The sequence below is a fragment of the Sinocyclocheilus rhinocerous genome, unplaced genomic scaffold (assembly GCF_001515625.1).
Source record: "Sinocyclocheilus rhinocerous isolate Xijiao unplaced genomic scaffold, SAMN03320098_v1.1 scaffold633, whole genome shotgun sequence".
Classification (NCBI taxonomy): Eukaryota; Metazoa; Chordata; class Actinopteri; order Cypriniformes; family Cyprinidae; genus Sinocyclocheilus; species Sinocyclocheilus rhinocerous.
This window is the reverse complement of record NW_015654568.1, coordinates 497,246-520,212: the sequence shown is the minus strand read 5'-3', so window position 1 is coordinate 520,212 and position 22,967 is coordinate 497,246. Positions and strand designations below refer to the sequence as shown.

Below are 22,967 nucleotides of genomic sequence, written 5' to 3'. Positions count from 1 at the left end.
ATGTTTAAAACATTTAAGCAATTAATTAATAATAGTATGTAATGTACTATTAATGTTTCAGTATGTTTTTTCATTTATTTTAATATTTATTTATTTTTAATTTATTATTTTTAATATTTTAATTTATTTTAGTTTTTATTATAATTTCATATTAAAATTTTACATCTATTAAATTAAGAATAGAATAGAAAATAAGATATTATATTATAAATTATTGATATATTTTAATATTTAATAATATTAATATTTAAAACATTTAATCAATTAATAATAATGATAGTCTTTACATTTCTTTTTAAGTAGAATTAGATTTTATGTAAAACATAAAAATTAATTAAATTATCCATAGTATAGAAAATAAGATTTATATTATATTATGTTATTTATTAAATTAGTAATGCAATAAAAATAAAATTAAAAATAATAATTTAATATTTATTTGTTCTAATATTTAAAACATTTAAGCAATTAAAATAATAATTCAATATATCATTTAATTTTTTTTTCAAATGTTAAATATTAAATTAAAAACAGAATAGAAAATAAAATGTATTATGTATTCAAATAGTAATGTAATGTAATGAATAATTTATAATTTAATATATAAGTATATATGTAATACTTAACAATTTAACACAATGATTAATTAATAATTAAACTATTTACAAATGTAAGCAATTAAATTAATAATAGTCTTTTCTGTTAATTTATTATTTCAGTGTTTTTGAAACATTAAATATTAAAGTTTTTTTTAATTAATAAAAAATAGAATCTAAAATATGATATACAGAATTTGCAATAATATGATATAATAATATAGGTGTTAGTATATGAGTTATAATAGATTATTAGACTGGCATATTGAGATTGTTTTTTTTTAAATGCAGTTTTACTTTCTAATTTAGGGGAAGGAATCATATGGCACATTGAAATCTGCAAACAAAGCAGTTTTGAACCTTTTAGAGAGTAAACACATTTGCGGTCAAGCTGGCACAGGCACACACAAGTTCATAACACTTGAGGATGTCAGTGTGAGCGGCAGAGCCTGGGCTTCATCACAGCAGTGAAGAACAAGCGCTTTGACGGTAAGCTCAACTGATGTTTCTGACTCATCTAATTATTATTCTCGTTTGTTAGGGATTATCAGAACCTTCCTCTTGGCCTGCTGTTGTTCAGTCAGTTTTCTCCATGCGTCCAAACATCTCTCTCTCCTCGACTCTGACTGTACTGTGGACATCAGTCCTCGCAGGATGTCCTCAGCTTGACACGTTTGCTCCAGGTTAGGGTTCTTTTACTCTGTGTTTCAGTATCATTAGGTGTTTCTAGCTTTTTCTACATCTTCTGTTCCCAGAATCCTCTGCTCTGGAGTCTTTGGCGTGCCGTAATGACTACCGCTCTCATATCCGCTGCAGCTGGAGAGACGATCCTCCTGTTCATCTCTCTCTGCTCCACATGGATCCAGATGACCACCGGTGAGAGTGAGCCGCGTCTTCATTCAGATCACTGGACATTAGTACAGCAATAATAGTAGAATCATAATCATTTAGGCATATTAGAAGAGTAGTATTTGTAGAGTAATAATTTAGTCATATTAGAAAAGTAATAATAGTAAAGTAATAATAATTTATGCACAGGAATAGTATAGTAGTAGAGTAATAATAGTGAAATAATTCAGTTGTGTTAGTATATGAATAATAGTAAGGTAATAATAATTAAGTAACAGTATTATACATTAAACAATGTCAGTAATTGTACTAGGAAAATGTTAATATTTAGTTACCCTACTTTGGACAGTAAAGAATTATATTTAATGTGTCTGGTACCTTTTCTACTATAAAATATTCTCATTTTTTTAAACAGCAGTATGAATTACTTAATTATTGACAGAGACGACGACTTATATTCAAAGGCAATCCTGTGTGTATAGTAGAAGTAGAAGTGTATAAATTACGTTATACTATTTGGGAATAGTATATTCTATGTAAAAAGTCAATTTTGTCTTGTTTTTATTAAATGAATAATGTATTCTGTAAGTAATGCTTGTAACACCATCACTGCGTTTTTGTTTTACAATAAAGTTGATAGATTTACAGCTATTTTTATTATACATTTAGCAAAATAATATGTAGAAATTCAGTAGTTTTTATCTGAGTTGTATCTAAACTAAACTAAACTAATATAATATAATATAATATAATATAATATAATACAGCATTCTATTCTTAATGTAATATTTTTGGTAATAAAATTAATCATTTAATATTTATTCATTTTATTATAATAAATGTATTTATTAATATTTAAAACATTTAAGCAATTCAGTGAATACAGTATAATATACTAGAAATGTTATGTTATTACAAATTAATAGTATATTATATTAATTTAATTAGAGTCACAATAGAGTAAAATAATAGTTGGACAAGTAGTTTAGGAAAATGCTTTGATAATCACACAGTTTAAAATCTAAAAACTGATTCATGATCAATCCGTGACACATACAATAAACTAAAAGACTAAAATATATCTCATGATTGCTTGTTTTTATGATTTTTTGCTTTATTTCAGAGTATCGCCCTGTGTTCCGACTCCTAACCCTTCCCAGAATCCCACTGGGATGGAGAGAGTTTATTGTCAGTATAACACATCTCTATTTGCCATCGGCTTTGATGACTTGTTCTTCTTCCACATGGCACACTCTTCCGGCATTTCCAGAACCTTCAGACTCACAAAATTTGGTACAATAGATTTATACCATAGACATACCTAAGCATTGGCTATTTATGTAATGCTTAAGCTAAGTCTACTCTTGACTTCCCTATAGAAGATGCAGATCCATACTGGAATTTTTACCAGCTAGATGACACACCGCCACCCTCACCTCTGACCTCTGACCCCTTCAGACAGCATGACCAAGAGCGCTCAGTGAGTGTCAAAACGACCACACTTTCAGTCAAAGGTCATGCTAAACTGACACGAGAATGTCTTTGAAAATGATTTCTGACTTCCTCATGGTCAAAAAAACCAACATGATCTTTCAAGAAAATGTGACTGTTTTACACATAGACTGTAAAGAAACTTATAAAACGGATAGTTCCGGGCCTTGATTCTGATTGGTTGAGCCAAGTTCGAAGCTGTTGTAAATTACCCTACAAACATATGCTGCGTCCCAATTCGCATACTATCCGTCCTATATAGTATTCGAAAATATAATTAGTATGTCCCAAATCATAGTATGTTGAAAAGTGTATGCCAAAGATTCCCGGATGGTCTACTACTTGAGATTAAAATTCGAAGTGCAGATCAATGCGCACTCTAACGGCTAATATTACCCACAACGCATTGCGCGGTGGACGAGGATTCGATTAGAACTACTACAAAAGTGTTTAAAAACTGCAAACATGGCGGATATGCGAGAGCAACGGACAGGCAGAGAAAGGGGTTTGAGTGATAAATAATCAATGTCTAACCTGACGAAAAATATTTATTTAATGTTAGGCGCGTTATATTTCATCTGCAGCAACATTGTGAACATTTAGGTTTAAATGTTTGGTCATTAACTTTTAAATGCATCATTATGCATACATGAAGAGAGTTCTCGGCATGATAGACCCGCGACTGGCAGATTTCTCTCCAATACGGTAGGAAATTGAATTAAACGAAATGTGCCTCGATGAGACAAGATGATTACAGTGCAGTTTAAACAGTGACAGAATGCATGTAACTAAGCAACAGAGCGTCCCGCAGTTAGGACGAAGTAGTATGTCCCAAAGCTTGCCTACTATTCTGCTACATACTAAAAAGTATGTACTTTTTCTTCACAAAAAGAGTACATACTTTTAGGGCATAGTATAAGTAGGCGAATTGGGACGCAGCAATACACCTTTGTTTACATTTGTGTGTTGCTCGGCAATAACCATTTTATAAAAGCAATAAGCCCCGTGAAGCCGTGGTTTACTGTGAATTTATAACAGCTAAGGGGTTCGCTTCACGTCGTGCCTAACAATGCCCCTTAGCTGTTATAAATTCACTGTAAACCACGGCTTCTTGGGGCTTATTGCTTTAATGGATAATGCATCTTCACATCCTTCCACTATAGAAAAGTGAAGCCAAAACCCAGTATGGCTGCTGTCATCTTGCGAAAATTACGTCATTTTGATATGATGTCTGCGCAGTAGTGATCGTGAGGTGGAGCCGTTTTTTTACGAACTAAACAATTTTATTAGAAAAACACTTGAACGTACATCAGTGTGATAAAAAAAAAAACTACCTAAAATGATGGAAACTATCTTTGGGCAAAATTGATTTGAAATGCATTTAGATTTTTTTTAGTTAGGTTACGTCCCATTCGTTTAAGTATTCGTTATACTTCAGCCAGCCACCAGATGGCGATCAAAATGTTTTGGCTTCACTTTTCAGGACGTGTGCGGCACACTTGGTTTTACAAGTTGGTGATTTCGTATGAAAACATAATTTTTAGGAAAAAAAATAACACGAAGGTTCACCCCTACCTTCATGCTATTGTATAATCAGATCTTACAAAAACATAACATTTCACACAAATTACAACCTGTCCTAAATACACGTGACGCGATTCCTGCGACACACGATAAAATATATATTTTCCTAACCAGCAGTGACGACGACACACGAAGATTCTATTTTAGAAATGGTATCTAATTCTGCGATGTCTCAGGTACTGATAATGTGCTTTATTCAGTCTTAAAAGTGACTAACGTGAGTTTGAATATCATTTTGCGTGACCTTTATGGCCATACTGAAAGCAACAATAGATAGTGTACCTCAGATTTCGAAAATAAATTAAAGCAAACATTTACATTAAAACTGCGAACTCAATGCGAGCCAACAAGCGTAACAATCCGTATTCCAACAAAGATGGTATCAGTCACTCAGTATGTATTTTAATAATGTTAAAAGGTTTAATATTTATGAATTAGGTTATAAACTTGTCCATTTCGTTGGGAAGCTGCGCTTCGAAATAGCTGTGATATAGAGTGATTCTGTCGCGCCATGTTGTTATTTCGCGTCTGGTGTGGACAGCCAAATTGGTTGTCGCTGGAATCTTGTTACGTCGCGTCACATCTGATTAGGACACGGTGTTAGCCATCAATTCGATAAAACATAAAATAGCTACAAGCTGCCATGAGACTGTTGAAAAGACTTATATTACAAGAGTTCTTCGTGCTTTTTGGAGGTTTAAACATAACATAAAGTGATTTTGTTGTTTTTAAGTGTCGAACTGAATCGTATGTTGTACCTTTGTAGCTGGAAATTGACCATAAAATAATCAAGGACAAAAATGGCGGAAAAATTCACAACAAACCAACACAGAAACACGTGGAAGACGGCGAGAATAAAACTGAGGTCTTGACTGACAGGCCAGAACTGATATCTGAGTGTGAGTATAAAGGAAAACCCAGTGGAAGTCTTTTATCTTTAGGCAAGTGGAGCCCCCTGGTGTCCTGGAGTATTATTGACCATTATTTGTTTCAGACTCTCTCCCTGGTCCATCTAACCTAAACTGCGTGCTCAGCGATGGGAATAATTTGAGCTGTAGCTGGGATCTCAAAACAGATCTGGCCCAGTACATCAGCTACACACTGTCCTACCGGACACACTCCACTGCACCGTGAGTGTTCGAGAGCGTTTTAGATGGTGTAAACGGTGTCTTTAGCTCTGACTGGTGTGATCTTTCTCTTTTAGGAACGAGTGGTGCTGTGTTGAGAAGGTGGAGGTCACAAATAAAGGAGCTTTGTTGAGGGTGGTTGGTGTCTTCAATGTCTTTGAGCCTGGAGTGCTGCAGGTGCAACTCACGGCAATGCCGGTGACCAAAGTGATCCGCTCTTACGAACACAGTTTGTACCTCTACAAATAAAACCCCCTTTTAAAAATACTTGCCAGGCTAATCAGAATCAAGTATTCCAGAAAGCTGTTTAATCAAAACCTCTACAGATTCTCAGAGCTGTGTTATTGATCTGGTCTGTATCGGTGGTTTTTGTGGTCTAGTCCAGCCTGCATGTCCCACGGGTCTGAGCGTTGAACTGAGAGGAGAAGACTGGATTCTGAACTGGACTTTAACAAAGTATCGTACTGTACCTCTCACTACTGAACTCAAGTACTTGAGCCTACTAACTCCTGTGAGTATTAAATATATAAGGGTGTTTTTTCATCTATTAAACTGGCAGGAAAATCCCAGTATTTAAAAAAAAAAAATTTTATGTATATGAAGTTACTTTTTTATTTGTACTACTTTTGTTGTTGTTTTTACATACGGCTCCTATTTAGGCAAAAATTGTGCAAAAGATGTGCAAAAATTTCTTTCTAATGCATGACGTATGATATAGGTTAAAATACGAGATAAAACACTAAATATTGTTTGTCTATGCAATATTTTTAAATATTCATTATTTTAATGGTGTTTCTTTAACTTTTTTGATGTATGCAGTGCTGGATAGTAACTGTTTACATGTAATCTGGATTAAGTAATCAGATTCCAAAACTTGTACTTGTAGTTGGAGTGTATTACATTTTAAAATGCTTATAATCAGATTACAATTACATGATTACATATTATTCACACAGTGGCAGTAAATTATTAAGTCTGAACAAAAATATTTCAAACATGGAAAACTTTGGGCATGTAATGTCGTTGTTGTCATGTTTGTTAATGTTTGTTCATGTAATGCAGGGATTCCCAAACATTTTTGTCAGCTGAACTCTTATAATGTAATATTTTCTTGAAATATTGCTGAGAAAGTTAATATTTCAATAATTTAACAACACATTCACATTTATAGTCCTCTGATGTTGTTAAATCGTTGCATTGACGTGCATATAAACAATTAAATATTTATATTTTTAGTGTTTAAGTGCTTTTATTTTAAATTTTTATTATTTAATTATTAGGTTTTTATCAACTCACTATTCACTATGCACTCTCTTATCAGCTCACTAATGTAATGTTTAATGCCTTTTATAATGTTGATATAAAAAATTTAATATTTTTTATATCAATATGATGCGTTTATTTGTTGTTGTTTTTTTATTTAAAACAAGCTTAGTTAAATTAATCTAAAAGTAATATTAAAAGTAATCAGAACACATTACCTAAAACGAGTAATCCAGATTACGTCACTAACTACAGTTTTCATCATATAATCTGGAATGGACTATAATTTGTAAATAATCTACCCAGCTCTGGATATATGAAGGTCACATTGATACTTTTCACCATGTCTTCATATATACATTTTACTACTTTTATTGTATAATGATTAACATCAATTTTTAAACCAAATTTGCCTTTTCCACAAAAATTAACAATTTACCAACTAATACAGTTTTTTTTTTTTTTTTTACTTAGTTTACTTGTTTACCAAGGAGACAACAGATATGAAACTTCTGATATGTGAGGAAAATATAAAATCAAGGAAAATATTACTTGAATTACTCATTTTTGTATATCCACTTTTATGTATATCCACTTTTGTACATTGTTAGTAGACAAATAAATATGTTTTCTCAAAAATGTGCTTTAAGAGAGTTTAATGTATCTTCTAAAAGTCCACAAGGCCAAAAGTGCCATAGCTGTTCAAACACCAACTTTCATTCTCTCATGCATGTGTTAACTTCATCTTTGTCTGTAGGAGGATGTAAAGAGCATCTTTCTCTCTGACGGAGAGATGGTGTTTGCTATATCAGAGCGTTCTCTCAAGGGTTCCTCAGAGTATCATGCTCAGGTTCGCTGTAATGTGAGTGCATCCAGACGTTCAGGATGGCGTTACTCTGGATATCCCTCAGAGTGGAGCGACCCCGTCTACTGGACCACACGGCCTGGTTTGAGACGACTCCACTCCCTACATATCTATATATCTTTGTTGTACAATACAAGATAACATCATACATTGTATAAATTAGGGGTGTTCAAACCTGTTCCTGGAGGGCCACTATCCTGCAGAGTTTAACCCTAATTAAACACACCTGAACCAGCTAATCAAGGTCTTTAGATTCACTAGAAACTTCCAGGATGTTGGCCCTCCAGGAGCAGGATTGGACACCCTTGGTATAAACCTTATTAATGTATGTTTTTCTTTCAGAACCTCTTGCGCCACATCTAGTTACATTTCTCCTGTACTTCCTCATTGCGACTCTCGCGTCAGCTGTCTCCATCATAGCTTTTATCATTCTGGTTATCGTTCAGCGGTACATTTTTAAAATTCTTTTCAATAATCAATTGACCCTTTGCAAAGACCCGCCCCCCTTAGTTACTGTTGCTATGTGTCACACTGTTGCTATGCTATCGTGGCCTAATGGTTAGAGAGTCGGACTCGTAACCCAAAGGTTGCGGGTTCGAGTCTCGTACCGGCAGGGATTGTAGGTGGGGGGAGTGAATGTACAGCGCTCTCTTCCACCTTCAATACCACGACTGAGGTGAGACCCTTGAGCAAGGCACCGAACCCCCAACTGCTCCCCGGGCGCCGCAGCAAAAAAATGGCTGCCCACTGCTCCGGGTGTGTGTTCACGGTGTGTGTGTGTCCACTGCTGTGTGTGTGCACTTTGGATGGGATAAATGCAGAGCACTAATTCCGAATATGGGTCACCATACTTGGCCACATGTCACGTCACTTTTATGTCCGACAAGCTATGCCGCTCTCATGCCACACATCATGTTCTCATGCAGTGAAAAACACATCGCAGAAAAGGAAAGAGGAAACTCAGGTCTCTGCAGGGTATATAGCCTTAGCCTTAGCCTATATATATATTAGGCTATTATATAGTATTATAATAGCATTAGATAGTGGTTCAACGCATTATATTGTGGTTTTTATTTTTTTTTGAGTCACAGATCGGATAAGCAAGAAAAAAAAAAATTTAAAGCACAGAGAATGACAATGCCGTGATGGGTTTTTGACATTCTAATTTTATATGTAGGCCTATGTATACGCAACTCGGTATTTCCACGCTGTCTGAAACACGTCTCTATGCTAGTGCGCGCTTTGATTGTGTGCGAGCACAGCGCATGAGTAACGAATTGAGCTCTCTTTCGTTTCTTCTTCTTGTGGTTTAAAATTGTTTGTACGTGTAAATTGGCAAATGAATCTGCGAATTATGTGCGTGCCGAATGGTAGGGTCTCATCCATACCTATTACCGATCAACTGCGATCCGTTTAACTCCTAATATGTGACAGATCAGAGCAATCTTTCATTTACTTATTTAACATGAAATTGTCTAATTGCTGCTCCATATCAATCACATACAAAGAAAATACAGAATAATTAGAACAATCATTAACATAAATAAATAAGTGTCATATCTATACACATTTTTCCCAGAATGTTCTTGCGACCCGGTAGCAATTCTTCCACGGCCCGGTAGTGGGTCGCGACCCGGTGGTTGGGGACCTCTGCTTTAATGTGTTGTGACATATCGTTGTAGCGCCTCAGTTCAAACGGCACGTGAATTGATCATCTCTTCCTTTTTACTAGTTATAGCACAAATAAACATGAATGAACATCAGAAGGTATCTTGTTTCAACCACGGAAAGACATCAATACACACCTTTTTTCAAGTTCACGTCCACCGACGTTAATCTATTCTCTTGTCTGGTTTGTTTGTCGGACAAAATGGCGGATTCGGCATTATGATTGGTCCAAATGCCTGTCAGTCAAGCTTCCGGCAAAGGGTCAATTGCAATGACAGAAAAAGGAAATTTAAAACGCAACTACAGGAAACATACATTTCTCTGTCTCTTTCTCTCTTCAGAAGACTGAGAGAATGGGACGTGTCTCTTCCCTCTCCTGTCCACAGCAAAGTCTCAGAGGTGTCACAGGTAGGTTGAGCTGGTAGCTTGGACCACATCACATCACTATGGCCTTGTTTACATCTGGTATAATGAAACAGAAGTAATGACAAATATTTTCGTATTTTGCCAAAGTCGATTAAATCAATGATTTCATGACTTCTTAATTCTTTTTTTTTAAGCCAAACATCATCAACAATTTTTAAAAACCTTGTTTTTGTACAAAAGATGATTGACAGGAATGTGGGTGGGCCTTCGACTTATGACATTAGGATTTAAACTACAAATGCAATATAGTTACATTTAGCGCCTACCTCCGGATGCAGTTTAATTGATCGGACAATATTTTTGTTGGACACTTGTATTTATCAATGTCAACTTCTTGTCAAATCATTAGAACTAGATATAAATGAGGCATATAATCTTCTAAACTTAGTACACAATCATAAGCTGACTGTGTGGGACATCCTGTTTACCAATAGCATCCCCAGATGGACCACTTCCCCTGCTGTACCGAATTGAAGGATCCTGATATCAGTAATGCTCAGATTGTAGATCCACAGTTGTCCTCATTGTAAGTAAATTGTAGGCTCTATTCCTGGAACACTCTGGAATTTCTGGAATGGGAAGTCGTAAAATTCTTTATAAAGAGATAAATAGAGAAGTTTGGGAGATAAATGTGATAGCCAATGATTTGTTTTTCCATGCAGCGATTCAGAAAATATCTTAACCGTTGATGCCAACAACCAGTACAGAGAAACCGAGGGCACTGGAGTGATTTTGCATGTTGATGATCCATGCCTTGTGTCCTTGTGTTCCTCTGGGAATGCAATGGGAAGAAATGGTCCATTTCAGCCTCGTACCACCAACTTCCATGACCCAGTTCTCCCATGTTCAGAGGGATACATGCAGAATCCTGCAACTTCTGTTGGCACTACCCAGAATGCATCGCAAGTGGCTTGTTGTCTGAATGTAGAAATGGGTGATGGGTACATGAATTGCCCTAAGCCTGATTTGATCTCACCTAAACGAAGGACAAATTTAAGACAAGATCCACCTTCTTCAGGAAGTGCTCCAGGAAGACTCTGAGTGGTGTATATATTTATATATTCCGCATACTTTCAACTCATCTAAAAGAATACAAACATGTACAAAGATATCAAATAATGAAGGAAATCACAGAAACTCATGGCTGCTGTTTCTGCAGTGACCACCAGAGTGTAGTACAGTACTACATAATCTACTGTAGTTTGAGACTTTGGGTGATGCCAGGAGTGTGCAAGCCTACTCCTGGAGATCCACTGTTTTGCAGAGTTCAGCTCCGACCCCAGTTAAATATACCCCATGAAACATGAACTCATGAAATAAACATGAACAAAATGAAATCTCCAGGCAAGTGTGTTGGGGCACATTGGGGCTTAAATCATTGGTTTTCGAGGAGCAGGATTAAACACCCCTCAATCACCCTTTGCTTTATAAGCTTACATGCACATTATTGTTTCACTCAATAAAATGTAGTTGTCTGCCAAATATATCTCTTTAATCTTGGATATTGTGTCTTGTGTAACTACTAAATATTTCACTCAGTACCTGTAAAACAGAAAAAAACACAAATTTGATATCTCAATTATTTCTTATAGACATCAATACTAAATGAAGAGCATACAATGTCTCCCGTTTCTCAGATTATTTTTCCTGAGCAAAATGCCTTATTTAATCTTACTTTAGAGCAGTGGTTCTCAAACTTTTTGAATCCAAGTGCCCCTAATTTTCCACAAAAGTATTTGACGACCCTGTGAATTTTGATAGTTGTTTTAATCTGTAATCCGTTATCTATTTTATTTACTGGATAAGGATTAAGGATAAGGATTTTTAAGTATATTTTTACTCACAATTTATACTCTATAAAATATTTTAGAGCTTAACTAGAAGAAATGTGCTTTTTTTCTAAAAAAAAAAAAAAAAAAAGCCTATGGCATTTTATTAATTTACATGACTTTTCCTGGTCTAGAAATCCCACTTTTCAAATGAAGCTACCTCAAATATCGTGTTTTTCTCAAGGAACCCTGGTTCTTCAAAGGGTGAACAATTTGCTGAGGGGTGAAAAAATTAATTCTTATTTTATTTTTTGTTTTATCTTACTGTTGATCATTCTAAATCATTTTGGAAGTTTCCTGAGGCCCCCGGTTGAGAACCACTGCTCTAGAGTTTCAAAAGAGATCTCTACATTGTCTCAAATTGTCATCAGATCTGCTATCAAAAGAGATTTCAATATGAATTTCTCAGCAAAAATGTTTGTGTCTTCAGTCTTGTAGCTGGTTTTATTACTTTAGCTCAACAGATAGAGCGTTGTGCTAGCAATGCCAAGGTCATGGGTTCGGTTTCCGGGGATGACATACTGATAAATTTATGTTAAGCTTCTTTGGAGAGAAGTGTCACTCAAATACAAATTATTAGAGTTTGTGTTATCTCGGCTCTTTTGATTTCTAAACATCTCACTCTACCACTCTTAAGTTTTCACCCCTTGGCTGTTCTTTCATTGTGTGTTTTCTGAATGACTATAGACGCGTGCAGTGAACAGCTGTTTGACTCTTAAGAATGAGTAATTACCATTCACTCTCTTATTTTGAGACGTTATGTGCATGTGCGTGTGTTTCTCCAGGCAGTGAAGGTCTGCTTGTCAAAGGAAACAGCTGTCATTTGAACAACGGTGCGACTGCACGAAAATAAAGAGGTAGAGATAAGGCGGTATGGAGATATACTCTGTCACGCTCTGTAAAAATGAACGACAGAACAGAGATTCACTTTCAAAACTAGGTTGAGTTCAATCAAAATAACCTTTTAAATGTGACGTCTGTGTGTCACCTAATCTGATGGATGGATATCTCACCTGTATCTTCCACACCTGGCTGTGGGCTGCAGGCCAAAAAACACACATACGCACTTTTATCCCACTAGGTCAAATAAGTTGCATGTAAATTCTTCCAAATATCCCGCAAGATTTGTGGTAAAATTCCAACCCGATCTCACGAAAGTGTGTATAAATAGTACGCCAAATAAAAACAAAAGCTCATGGTATTGATACACAAAAATGTACTTTGGCGTCTATATGCTACGCAATGGGTAGGATTAGGGTTGTGGGGTAGATGCGTATCATATGTACGCGAAAAACTGAGTATCATATGCACGCTAACAAATTTCGTATCATATGCACGTGAAAACTGCGTATTATATGCACGCCAAACACGTGCGTATCATATGCACGCCAAAGTCAATTTTTGCGTATCAATACCACAAGTTTTTGTTTTTATTTGGCGTACTATTTATACGCATTTTCATGAGACCGGGCTCTAAAATTCACGTTTTAAAAGTTCATAAACAACAGTGCAGGAGAAGCTACATTCTGAAGTTAAAATCCCTCTTGTTCGTCTTTCACATCTGGCTTGTTCTGAAACAGCTGTGTTTGCCACGCCCCCCTCAGGATTTATGGCCCACCTCTCCACACCTTCACCCATCCCTCGTTCCTCTCCTCCATCAGGTGCATCCTCTTCCCAACCATTTCACTTCCTACAGATACACTTTCACATTTTCATGCCTCTCTTCTTCTTTAATCTTTGTTTCTCAATCTCACAAAGTCTCGACCCTCATCGTACCTTCCTTTAGTTCCCACCCGTCCCCCTATATGCCTCTCATGACCTGTTTTAGATCTGACACTCACAGCTGCTTCTTGAACTCTACTACCACCATCATCCCATCTGTTTTGCCCACTCCCATCTTTCCTTTTTCCATTTCATTCACACCCTTCCCCTTTTACCCTGTTTTCATCAACCACCATCCATTTCTCTTTTTTTCCGTTGCCCCATGAAGCTTGTTACAGCGATACAGTATATCAGGAAAAACTGGATTTTGTGAAGACATTGCACCAATGTATTGTCAGTAGGCTGAAGCAGTGGTTACCAATCCTGGTCCTGGAGATTCCAATTTCAGAAGGCTCCCAAATCAAACGCACCTTCATCTCGTCAATTCAGTAGTAAAGACTCCAAGACCTCAAAAGTGTGTCATATAAAACAGACATCAAAAACATGCAGTTTTGGGGGTTCTCCAGGACCAGGATTGGGAACCACTGGGCTACAGAAATGGACCATCTAAAACGGGGGTCTCCAAACTCTGTCCTGGAGGGCCGGTGACCTGCAGAGTTTTGCTCCAACCCTAATTACACACACTTGAACCAGCTAATCAAGGTCTTATTAGGCATACTAGAAACTTCCAGGCAAGTTGGAGCTAAACTCTGCAGGACACTGGCCCTCCAGGACAGAGTTTGGAGACCCCTCATTTAGAAATTGCTGTGGTTATTAGGTCATGACTTTGTTTGATTCTTGAATTAGAAGCATGTTTGATATGAAATCTTAAAACTTCATTGTTTCATAAACAGACTTTGTATCATATATGATGAAATATCACAAGTCTTGGAATAACTGGATTTTGGATATTGGTATAATGTCACCATATGGAGCAGAAAAGTTCTCCTAATTGGAGAATCAACATGTTCTGTGACTGTAGATGAAGTTGGAACACTGAAGATAGCCAATATACCTCTCACAACCTGTTTTAGATCTGACACTCACAGCTGCCTCTTGAACTCAACTACCACTATCATCCCATCTGTTTTGCTCTGTCCCTTCTTTCCTTTTGCCATTTCAGAGCACCTTTACCTATTGAAGTCTCAAAGGTATAGTGCATATTTAAGAAATGGTCATAAAAAGTGAGTTATGACTTTCTGGTGCAAAAAACACACAAACATTGTAAGCCATGTCATAATTACCATGATGGTCTACTTGGAGCTGTTCCAAGTGGACTCGGAATTATATGTTCTTTTATGCCAAAAATCATTAGGATATTAAGTAAAGATCATGTTCCATGAAGATATTTTGTAAATGTCCTACCTTAAATATATCAAAACTTCGTTTTTGATTGGTAATATGCATTGCTAAGGACTTAATTTGGACAACTTTAAAGGTGATTTTCTCAATATTTCGATTTTTTTGCACCCTCAGATTCCAGATTTTCAAATAGTGGTATCTCAGCCAAACGTGCTATCCTAACATACCATACATCAATGGAAAGCTTATTTATTCAGCTTTCAGATGATGCATAAATCTCCATTTCGGAAAAATTGACACTTAAGACGGGTTTTGTGGTCCAGGGTCATATATGAAGTTCCAAATGTATCTTTTGGAAGAGCCTAATCATTCAGTCCTGTCAATAATCATTAGGAGCCTATATAAGCAGCACTCATTGCACTGTCCCAACAACAATTCTTCCGGCATCCCTCCACTTCCCCATCTCCTCCACTATTTCTGTTATCCTCCCTGCATGTAGTATCGCAAAGGGGGGTTGAACTCGGAGCTCAATCTGAGTCTCGGGTTCAAGCCTCCATTAAGGACAGCAAGCCAAGTTTGTTTACCATTAACCATCAGGACTGGATGGGCAGACGAAATCGCTAAAGTATCATAAGCCATGTCGTAATTACCTCCGAAACTCTGAAATGACAACACATGATGTTCTACTCGGAGCAGTTCCAAGTCCTTGGACTCGGAATTATGTGTTTCTATGGCAACACTGTCAATGCCAAAGTGCTCACATGCTTGGAGAACTCGTAATTACAACTTGTAAGCTGGAATGTTCTGAGAGCTACAACTTGGACCATGTGATCGCTGAACCACCTGATCGATGCCAGATTCATTTAGACATTAACTAGGCACTAACTCCCAGACTGAGGACGTGGAACCGCTCTGAGTAGATCGTCACATGCTGCCACTGGTATTACGGTAATTACAAGATGGCGTGAACGCAGCTATAAATGAACCTTATTGCGAAAATTGCTTCAAAAGTGTAACATATGGCCTTTTAAACTCTTCTAAATGAGTCTTTCTCCACTCTCACCCTCCATCCCTTCTTCTCCTCCCTCCTTTTTGGTTTGAGCTGGCCATCAGAAGAAAGAATAAAAGATGAGTGTACTGTCAGTTCCCCTTTAGCGATACATTCCTCCATGCTCTATCTTTCTGATGTCTGTTTCTTTCTCTCTCTCCATCTGCAGGGCTGCCATTCACAATCAAGATATGCAAGAGTCATTTAGAAGAAAGAGAAAAGAGCCGCTTTCTTCTTGCTCTCTGTTGTACGTGTGTGTTTGTAGGAGGTGGGGTCTCTTCATGAACTGTGCTGAGACCTGTCATAGGCCTTGAACACAACTGAATTTAGGCTTATTTCCAAACTCAAGCATGTAGTGACAGCCAGAAAATCTTCTGATGTACCTTCATAGGCCTCCATTCAACTCATTTTGCATTCCTCTCGCTGTTTTCTGAGAGCCTGCTTTTGTTTTAGTGATGATTGGTTGACATCAGGGTGGGAATTTAACAACCGCCACCGTAACACCTAGGTGGTTGCCAGGGTGTTATGCAGTTGCTAAGATGTCCTAAGTGTTTTTAGCTTGTTGAGATGCAGTTGCAAAGGTGTTCTGAATGTGTTTTAGCACATTGCTCTCTGGTTGCTAGGCATTCTAAGTAGTTTATACTGAACGAATACATGTAAATTGCGTAAAAAAAGTACACAATGTTCTGTTTAGTTACCAAAGTGTTGCCCTGAGTAGTTTTTAAAGCTTGTTGCTATGCATTTGCAAAGGGTACTGGGTGGTTACTAAGGTGCTAATGCTGTTGCTAAGGTGTTCTAAGAGATTTTTTGCTCATTGCTTTGCAGGTTATAGTATAGTAGCCAGAGTTGTTTTTACTGTTTTTAGCACAACGCTATGCATTTCCTAGGATATTCTGGTTGGTTGCTTGGGTGTCATTATGTGGTTGCTAAGATATTCTAAGTAGTTTTTATGGTAAATGAACAGATGTAAATTAGTAAATGTACAATGTAATAGAGTGTTCTAGTTAATTGCCAGGGTGTTACTAAGTTTGAGTGGTTTTTGGCAAAATGCTATGCAGTTGCTAGGATGTTCTGGTTATTTGCCAGGGTGTTATTATGTGGTTGCTAAGGTATTGTAAGTAGTTTTATGCTTCTGGTTAGTTGCCAGGTTATTAATAAGTTGTTGAGTGGTTTTAGCACGTTGCTATGCAGTTGTAAAAGTGTTCTATGTGTTCTTTTGCACATTGCTCTGTGGTTGCTAAGGTATTATGGTTGGTTGCCAGGGTGTCATTATGTGGTTGCCAAGGTATTCGAAGTAGTTTTTATGGTAAATGAAATGTACCGTGTAATAGAGTGTTCTGGTTAGTTTTGAGTGGTCTTTAGCTTGTTGCTATGCATTTGCAAAAGGTTCCGGGTGGTTGCCAAGGTGTTAATGCGGTTGCTAAGGTGTTCTAAGGGTGCGTCTCAATCAGCTCCCTTGTTCAGTAGTCAGGGCACTGATCAGGGAGTCTGCCATTTCAAGGGCTGTCTCAATCGCGAAATCCTTCCAGTGCACTGGAACGTTCGCTCCCTGAAAAATCCCACAATGAATCGCAAATTCTAGGGAGCATGGGCGCTCACTATGCTCCCTTACCAGAAATAAAAAAAGCACAAAACATAAACCACACAAGCCAATTTGATAAATATGACACGTGATAGAAGATTTGAAAAGACAAACCGTTTTCTTAGTATATTTCAACATAAACACACATCGCTAGACAGGTAATGAACACATCTAATTAACATTTATAATTAATATTCGGCTGAAATGTTGTAAGAGCATGTAACAGAAGAATGTCTTTAAAGATAATAAAAAATTATATCAAAATGAGATTGGTCCTGCCTGTTGTTTATTAATTCTAGCAATGACGTTCTACATTGTTGTCCGTTGACGTTATACGTAATCATGTCACTGGAATTCGAGTGATCACTGTACCAACGTGCAGTGAGTCAGGGAACTTACCAGTGACCGAATTCGTGTACACGATCTACTGATTCACAAGCTCGGGAGCTGGGGAGCTGATAGAGACGCACCCTAAGAGATTTTTTGCCCATTGCTATGCAGGTACTAGAATGTTACAGTTGGTTGCCAAGGTGTTGCTGAAATGTTTCTGACTTTTTAGCACAATTCTATGCACTTTCTAGGATATTCTGGTTGGTTGCCAGGGTGTCATTATGTGGTTGCTAAGGTAATCTAAGTAGTTTTTATGCTACATGAATAGATGTAAATATTTAAAATGTAATGTTTTATCATGTTAAATATGTCATTTTTATGCTTCTATTTAGTTGCCAGGGTATTACAAATTTGTTACTAAGTTGAGTGGTTGGTGGTTGCCAAGGTGTTCTAGGAGTTTTTTGCTCATTGCTATGCAGGTGCTAGGAAGTTCAAGTTGGTTACCAGGGTGTAGCTATGTTGTTTTATTAGCACAATGCTATGCATTTTGCTAGTATGTTCTGGTCTGTTGCCAGGGTGTCATTGTGTAGTTGCTAAGGTATTCTAGGTATTCATGTTGCTGTTGGGTTCAGCTTAGTTGCCAGGGTGTTGCTAAGTTCTGAGTGGTTTTTAGCATGTTGCTATTTAGTTGCAAATGGATTCTAGGTGGTTACCAAGGTGTTGGCATTACTAAGGTGTTTTTAATGTTACGATAGTTGCAAAAGTGCTCAGAGTGTTCCTTTGCACACTGCTCTGCAAGGTTGCTAGGGTATTATGGTTGGTTGCCAAAGTGTCATTATGTGGTTGCTAAGATGTTCTGAGGTATTTTTAGCATGTTACTATGCAGTTGCTAGGGTGTTCTGGATAGTTGGCAGGCTATTGCTACATGTTGTTCTGAGTGTTTTAACATGTGGCTATGCAGTTATAAGGGGGTTCTGGATTATTGCTAAGGTGATATGTTGTTGTTATTGTATTTGGTTGCCAGGGTGTCATTATGTGGTTGCTAAGGTGTTCTGGGTTGTTTTTAGCACACTACTATGCAGTTGCTAGGGTGGTTTGGTTGGTTCAAGGTGTCCTTTCTTCAGTGCCATTGTTATCATTTCACCTGTTTGATTACAGCAAGTAATTAAGAGTACAACAAGTTAGCATTAGCATGTTAGCACACTTGGATTGACCTTTGACCTGAAAGGCTAGTTTTATGAAACTAAAACTGTTGTTGTTTTGTCTGTAATTCTGCTTTTATGGTTTTGTTGTCTTTGATGTTGTTGTGTTGGTTGTAGCTAAATTTAAGGTCGGACTCTCCTTGTAGCTTCTAGTTGTGCTCAGTGCTAAAGTTAGGGTCCACATGCAGTATTCATGAATGCTCGTTTTCCATCACAGTGATGGACTACAGCTCTTTATATAGCTGCAGAACGACTAATGAGGGTCGTCTGGTGCTCCAAGACCTCCTCACTGTGAGTGTGTTCGTGTGATTCATCATGTAAATGGGTCCATTTGCCACGGAAAGACACAATTAGCCATGAGACTAATGACTTCATGATCTCTCTCGCTAGTGTTATCTTGATGTCAGGCATCAGGCGCTGTACAAAAAGCCTATAAAAAATTGTGTGGTTTCAATGGTAGGGTTTTCGTGTGGTTGCCAGGGTGTTGCTATGTGGTTGCTAGGGAGTTCAAGGCAATTGTCATGGTATTTTTATGCAGTTGGAATGTTTTTTGAGTGGTTTTTAGCACATTGCTATGCAGTTTTTATGTTGTGTGTGCTGGTTGTCAGGGCATTGATTTGTGGTTGCAAAGATGTTCTGAGTGGTTTTTAGTACATTGGTCTGCGGTTACTAGGAAGTTATAGATGGTTGCTAAGGTGTTAAGTGGTTGATAAAGTGTTCTATGTGTTTTAGCTGGTCGCTAAGCATGTTGCTATTCTGGGTGGTTGCCAAGGGGTTAATGCGGTTGCTAAGTGGTTGCTAGGGTGTTGTTATGTGGTTGCTAAGGCATTCTATGTGTTTGTAGCACATTGCTATGCAGTTGCTAGGGTGTTCGGAGTGGTTTTTAGGGTGTCATGCAGTCGATATGGTTTTCTGAGTGTTTTTAGCATGTTGCTATGCAGTAGGGTGTACTGAGTGGTTTTAAACACATTGCTCTGTTGTTGTTAAAGTGTTGTTGGTGGTTGCCAGAGCATTGCTATGTGGCTTTTTAATACATTCTAATGTGTTTTTTTATTTTTTATTTTGTAATGCAGTTGCTAGGGTGTTCTGGGTGGTCGCTAGGATGTTGTTATGTGGCTGCTAAGGTATTCAAAGTGTTTGTAGCACATTGCTATGCAGTTGCTAGGGTTTTCTAAGTGTTTTTAGCATGTTGCTATGCAGTAGGGTGTACTGAGTGGTTTTAAGTACATTGCTCTGTTGTTGTTAAAGTGTTGTTGGTGGTTGCCAGGGTATTGTTATATGGCTTTTTAATACATTCTAAGGTGTTTTTTTTTTCTTTTAGCATTTTGCAGTGCTGTTGCTAATGTGTTATGGGTGGTTGCTAGGATGTTGTTATGTGGTTGCTAAGGTGTTATATGTGTTTGTAGCACATTGCTATGCAGTTACAAAGATGTGTTTTTGGTTTTGCATTTATGGTTTTAGCCCAAATGGTGTAGAATAAGCTATGCTGAAGTTTAGTACTTATAGCGTTAGGGGTTTGTTCAAATCACTAACACTAAGTATGAAGAAATAGTATTAATTATTATGACCTAAGGCAATCCAGTACACTGAATTTTTTTTTTAATGGTTTATCAACATATAAACAACCCAAAGGTGTCCTGATTTAAGCGTCCTTTGCTAAATTTCTGATAAATTACTGTAAGTCACAGAAAGAAAAGGTGAAATTAATGAGGAGAGAACAGATGCTTGACTGGAGGCTTTCTAAGAAAATAACATCACTCACAGTACTCAGAAGAGAGAGATAGAGACAGAGATCAGAGGCTTATGCAAGTCCACAGAGATTTGCTCTCTATTAAAATGAGCAGAAATGCATGAGTGAGTGAGTGTGTGTTTGTGTGGCAAGACAGACGCGGGGTCAACTTCATTAAAAAGATTTAAACGTGACATCATCCGTTTGTTATGCTGATGAACTGAGCATATTAACAGAGAGACCCAGAGAGGGATTATTATAATAAGGACCGTATGCTAATATAATGTTAATTATATGCAAATTCAAGGTTTAGATTTACATTATTGGTTCACATAATTAAATATAATCAAATTTGAAGTGCTAATATATATATAGATAGCTGTATATACAGTATGTGTGTGTGTGTTTTATGTTGATGATAAAAATATTATGAATTGTTCATATAATATAATATAAAATAATATATTTAAATGAGAGGTTCATTGGTTCACACACAAATAAAATAATTTTCATATATTGTATGAATAACCTATTTTAGATAATACATCATTATATATATATATGTTTGCAAAAACTGATAAACGCCACTTTTAAAAAAAAAGGAGCTGATTGCCGTGCATTATTCTCCACATATAGCGCGATCTGAACCCTAAACACGTTTTGTCAAAAAAGCCGGTTTTGTCCTGATTGATATTACTTGGAATGCGCAATAAAAAAACGTGATTTCTGAAAAAAAAAATTAAAATGGAATTATCGGTTTTTGCAAATGAACTCTTCATATATATATATATATATAAATCTCATTTCATATAGTTACAATATCACACGAAGATCGAGCGCCGTTTTTTTGCTCCAAAAATCAGCATGATTACAAATGTGATTTTTCAACAGTTCAATAAACAAGAAGTTAATATTAAGAGACACCATATTGCTTGTTTTTGCACTATTCCGCCAACAGAAATAGTTCCAAACACAGCACTCATTGGCGTCTCTGAGCAACATGACGGTGTTTCATTCCTGAATGAATCACCCGTTTAAATGATTTGGTTCAATCGCAATGACTTGCTTAATAACAGTGACTTCAGCTGACCCAGTGCATTGTGATTGGCCGAACACCACAAGCACGCGTTGGAAATGTAACGCCCCTTTCCATAATCGCGAGCTTCAGCTTTCATTTAATGTCTTTACATAAATGTAAAGACATTAAATAATGTCCTTAGTTTTACCATCAGTTCAAGCCCGAAAGGGGAACAGAGACAGAGACAGACAGAGTGATGATGCTCGTATGTATTTGCAGTACACAAGCCGCGATTAAGAAAGCTGACTCCACTGTGATGTGACCCTGTCTCTCTCTCACACACACACACGATGCGATACTCTACACGACGCAAAACTCCACATTTGAACAGTCAATAGCAAATGCTTAAACTATTAAGAAAACATACTTACAATAGCTGTCCACAGTAGTCCTTCAGATATCAGCACAATAACACACTCAGCAAAATATTGTCTAATTATCGTTATTGAAAAAATCCCAGAAAATATCGAGATACCTTTTTTGTCAATATCGCACACACCTACTTTTTTTAGGGGTGCACACGCAGGTCTGCATGCGCGACCAAAATAAACATGCGCAGTGCAAATAAGTTCAGACCCCGCATTTGCATACCGACATTGTTGACAGCTGTTAATTCACAATTACCATTTTAGATAGACGAACTGTACTGTATAAGATATTTCTATTCAAACTGAAAGCATAAATCTAGGCTATCCTGCCGTTTTCAAAGCACAATGCAAAACTGTACATTTCATTGACTAACGCTCTTCAATCGGCAGCGCTAAACCCGGAAGCGCATATACTTGCCGGTGTCTTGCTGAAAATTGATTGTCTGCCGAAAACTGATTGCCGTCCGTGTCCGTCTGTTTTACACTTGCCAAAAAGTGATTACAGACTCTACTTATTGAGTGAGCTGTTCTTTCTGCCTCAAAATGGCTTGACACTATACTATGTTTTGTATAACTACAATAAATAATTATATTTATAACTTAATTTAAATGTTTGTTTTTTTCTCTGCGGCCAAGTAACTTTTTTGTCAAATTACTTGTCCGAAGGACAACCACATGAGAATGCTTAATGTCAAGCCCTGATATATATATTGTATATATAACTATCTAAAAATGTTGAGATGGAGATATATTTAGACAGACAGACAGACAGACTGACTGACTGACTGACTGACTGACTGACTGAGACTGACTGAGACTGACAGACTGACTGACTGACTGACTGACTGACTGACTGACTGACTGACTGACTGACTGACTGACTGACTGACTGACTGACTGACTGACTGACTGACTGACTGACTGACTGA

The 22,967-nt window shown here is 37.0% G+C and overlaps 1 protein-coding gene and 1 long non-coding RNA gene across 3 annotated transcripts in view; both read left to right on the top strand.

Moving 5' to 3' along the window:
* The first annotated feature begins 1,051 nt into the window (after positions 1–1,051).
* LOC107717663 (cytokine receptor common subunit beta-like) lies at positions 1,052–11,343 on the top strand. 2 transcript variants are annotated; one of them, XM_016524488.1, is made up of 13 exons: positions 1,052–1,279; positions 1,352–1,472; positions 2,569–2,738; positions 2,828–2,925; positions 5,287–5,419; positions 5,515–5,650; positions 5,725–5,876; positions 6,028–6,158; positions 7,668–7,857; positions 8,118–8,223; positions 9,785–9,851; positions 10,304–10,395; positions 10,532–11,343. In XM_016524488.1, exons 1-13 carry the CDS (start codon positions 1,189–1,191, stop codon positions 10,908–10,910), a joined length of 1,866 nt encoding a protein of 621 aa, XP_016379974.1. In that variant the 5' UTR covers positions 1,052–1,188; the 3' UTR covers positions 10,911–11,343. The 2 variants fall into 2 exon arrangements, with proteins under 2 accessions (XP_016379974.1, XP_016379973.1); XM_016524487.1 differs by having other exon boundaries at positions 2,825–2,925.
* Positions 11,344–17,601: 6,258 nt separating this feature from the next.
* Positions 17,602–22,967, top strand: part of LOC107717664 (uncharacterized) — a 21,605-nt gene continuing 16,239 nt past the window's right edge. Inside the window, exon 1 of the long non-coding RNA XR_001637330.1 lies at positions 17,602–17,612. This is a non-coding gene — a long non-coding RNA (uncharacterized LOC107717664). The remainder of the gene's footprint in view (positions 17,613–22,967) is intronic.

Bases quoted from the DNA above. Each gene is read 5' to 3' on its own strand.
- LOC107717663 (XM_016524487.1), top strand. From the start codon at position 1,189: ATGCGTCCAAACATCTCTCTCTCCTCGACTCTGACTGTACTGTGGACA. The intron at 5,420-5,514 runs GTGAGTATAAAG...TATTTGTTTCAG, and splicing joins GCCAGAACTGATATCTGAGT to ACTCTCTCCCTGGTCCATCT. The intron at 8,224-9,784 runs GTACATTTTTAA...TTCTCTCTTCAG, and splicing joins ATTCTGGTTATCGTTCAGCG to AAGACTGAGAGAATGGGACG.